The sequence below is a fragment of the Pinus tabuliformis genome, chromosome 7 (genome assembly GCF_031772625.1).
Source record: "Pinus tabuliformis cultivar Carrire ecotype Pingquan chromosome 7, CPIR1, whole genome shotgun sequence".
NCBI lineage: Eukaryota > Viridiplantae > Streptophyta > Pinopsida > Pinales > Pinaceae > Pinus > Pinus tabuliformis.
The window spans coordinates 1,366,751,767-1,366,755,334 of NC_142293.1; the positions used below are offsets into that span (position 1 = coordinate 1,366,751,767).

Sequence of the window (3,568 nt, forward strand, 5' to 3'; positions counted from 1 at the left end):
TTGGGTATCGAACTTGCTAAATGAATGAATAATTATTATGAGACCATTGTTCTATTATAAAAAAGAATTACATAGGAACAAGCTATATAGGATCTCTGTGTATAACGTAAAAATATTTCAACTGTAAGACTGAACATGCATATGAATAACTTAATTGTTGATGAGTTAAGATCACAACGTTTTCAATGTTTTTTTTCGGTCAAAGAGGTTCTTTGACATATTTTCCTCAACTTAACTATGAGATAAACATGTATAAGAATACTACGCAAGTTCATATAACCCTCAAGTGGAAAGATAAAGAAATTTTCTTCAAATGAAAATTGCCTCCCAAGACAGATTAATCCTTTTCTTCACATGATTTTCTATTTCAATGAAGACACCTGAAGAGTTTGCAGCAGCAACAGACGAGAAATCTCACATAAAAGAACATTTACCACTTCAAGAATATTGCCCACTAGAGTGTCAAATGAGTTCACAGTTCACACTGCAAAAGTTATGTGGCTAAGGAATTGCCACATTGTCAAAGTGATAAACCTTTTATTAGCTAGTTATATACTTCCATGTGCTGTAGAAAATAAAGCCGTAGGAAATAATAAACATAATCATTCGAAGTGGATAAAATTCGAATCTGCAAACGATCACACAAAAAATCATGGTATAAATAAGTTTATATTGTAAGGAAAATGTAATGCATCAATTTATTGCTTCGTTCCTTTGAGAAAAATCAAGCAGTCCAGGCGGGCAGCGCCACCCCCGGGCCGCCCCGCCCCGCCCGAGGGGCGGAGCGTCGATTCCCGGAATCGACGCTCCGCCTGTCGTATAATCCAATTCGATTTAAAATGAGAGATTTGGTTTCAACCTGCTCGTTGGCGGATTGCTTACTTCGAAACGCTGGGAAAAGGCAGTTCCACTTGATGCTTGGGTGGCCGGAGACGATGTTGTTCCAGTATGCAGAGCCATTTTGGGGGCCTTTAGAGATCTGGGCAACCGGGGAAATTGTAGCATTACCATCTCATCAATCAGGTACATCACTCGAGTCTTCTGGCTATTTCCCATTTTTACGAGAAAAGCTCCCATTTTTACAAGAAAAGCTGACATCTCCAGAGTATATCTAGAAGTGGCGTTCAGATCTATCTACCTCATTTTGGTCCTCGTGCACTTCATTATCTCGCGGCGATGTAATATCCGCGAAAAAATTATTGATAACGTGCTCTCATATTATTTCAACATGAGGACTTTGCACTCTATTCACTTCAGCTCTTCTGCCGGAATTTATTCAATGAGCCATTCAAGCTCTCAACCTAAAATATATTAAATATATTTATTTAAATCAAGCAATCTACACAGAACATCAACGAGTGAAATTACGAGAATTTTGTCATCAAATAATGATACAACTATAGCCTTACTGAGATCTAGGCCGGCGTAATGAGTTACCTGAAGAAGATTTCTTTCGACCGAGGTAATCCAAGATTGTAGCCACAGGAATGAATTTTGCAATGGCCGCCAGAGGCCAACTGTCTCACAAATTTACACGAAGTTATTATTTTATTTAAAGTCAATCTGTCTCACAAATTTACACAAAGTTATTATTTAAAGTCAATCAATCTACAAGAATGGAAGAGCACATGAAAGCAATGAAATACCCATCAATTACAACATAAACAAGGGGTTCAGATTTCAAACCTTATAAAACCAATTACAATACAGAGAATCCATTTTTTCCAGTCCAAGGGAGTAGTTGATGCAAATTTCCCAGCAAACTCAACCATCAAAACCTGCAAATCAATACAACTTTTTGGTAAAGCTTATAAGAGTAACAAAATAAAATGAAACACCAACATAATTCAATGTTTAAGTATTTAGGTGAATTCTAAATTTGATGTTGGTTTGGTAACACACTGCGTCAAATGCCTGCCTCATCCTTAGTTTCAAGCAATTTGCCTACCAAGGGTTTGTTAGCAAATTATTATGAAAGAACAGCCATCAACACCACTAGCATAGATCTATCTAACATAAGCTTAGAGGGATCCTCTAACATAAGCTTAGAGGGATCCAATTTGTTCACGTACAAATTTTTATTTATTTTAATTTATAGAATTTTTTTTAAATTTTTATTTTGGGGCACATAGCAAAATTTCAACTTCAATGATAGACGAACAAGGTTACACATCATACTGCACTGTAAAGTGAGCCTCTAAGCTTAATAACATTGGGAATTAAGTTGCTTCTTACCTGAAGAACAAGCGTAATGCTTATTATTCCGATGAACAAATAGCTTGAAAATAGTCCTTCAAAGATGTTCTTCTGATCTGGTTTCCTTGAATTGAATTCATTGAATATCTGCTAAGGTTACCATTTAAAAATGAATTGAATTCATTGAATATCTGCTAAGGTTACCATTTAAAAACAATCAAACCAACGTAATAAAACAAGTAAAATCATGGATTTCTGTTTGGACAAGCTATTTCAAGAAAGAGATTATCCTTTTGGAACATCTGCAGAAAGAAAAACACTGAAAGCAAAGAAACACTATTAAGAATTGAATCTGTGAACTTACTTGGCAAAATACAAAGGCATTAAAAATTACAGTGTTTCTCACTTTGTCTGCACGGCCTGTACTATCATGCTTCAACTTTAAAATGTCATTCCCCTTAAATGTGAATATAAGGAGGACTGTAACTTGGAACAAAGCCTGCAATTTTTCAAGAGCCATCAATGCATCTTAAAATTCTTTACTAACTATTATGATCTGAGATAATACTTGAATCTTTTTCACTATTATGTTTCGAAATAATACTGGATTTCTTATTCACAACCCAAAGGCAAGTGAATACATACCTGTGCTATAACATTTCTCCACATATTCTTTGTGATGAGGGGTGCCCTGCAATCAATATGTAAAGAATGGTGACAATTTGGGAATGCCAGTGTTTTCACCCTTGAAGTCAACGTCTATGGCGTAAACATCGAACCATTACAATAAAATTGCAGCATATATTTTCTTTATATATCGCATCTAATCATCTTCCCCAACAGAGAACATAACATCTTGGAAACTCTTGAATAAATATTTTTCCTTCAACTACAAGAATATCCAGAATTGCATGCATGTTGTATTAAAAATTTCTAAACATAAATATCTGCATTCTAATATAAATACAGCTACGATGCTGGCATTAAATATTCTGCATAGAAAACATAGTGATTAACATGGGGAAATCGCCAGAAGACTCGAGTGATGTACCTGATTGATGAGATGGTAATGCTACAATTTCCCCGGTTGCCCAGATCTCTAAAGGCCCCCAAAATGGCTCTGCATACTGGAACAACATCTTCTCCGGCCACCCAAGCATCAAGTGGAACTGCCTTTTCCCAGCGTTTCGAAGTAAGCAATCCACCAACTAGCAGGTTGAAACCAAATCTCTCATTTTAAATCGAATTGGATTATACGACAGGCGGAGCGTCGATTCCCGGAATCGACGATCCGCCCCTCCGGCGGGGCGGGGCGCTGCCCGCCTGGACTGCTTGTTTTTTCTCAAAGGAACGAAGCAATAAATTGATGCAT

General features: G+C 36.6%; 1 protein-coding gene across 1 annotated transcript; it reads right to left on the bottom strand.

Moving 5' to 3' along the window:
* Positions 1 to 1,017: 1,017 nt before the first annotated feature.
* Positions 1,018 to 2,884, bottom strand: LOC149252699 (calcium-transporting ATPase 8, plasma membrane-type-like). Its single transcript, XM_089456708.1, has 6 exons — positions 2,842 to 2,884; positions 2,561 to 2,695; positions 2,236 to 2,343; positions 1,687 to 1,778; positions 1,438 to 1,517; positions 1,018 to 1,301 (listed from the first exon to the last, which is right to left on the bottom strand). The coding sequence occupies exons 1-6, from the start codon at positions 2,863 to 2,865 to the stop codon at positions 1,297 to 1,299; spliced, it is 444 nt and encodes a 147-aa protein (XP_089312834.1). The 5' UTR covers positions 2,866 to 2,884; the 3' UTR covers positions 1,018 to 1,296.
* Positions 2,885 to 3,568: the final 684 nt, after the last annotated feature.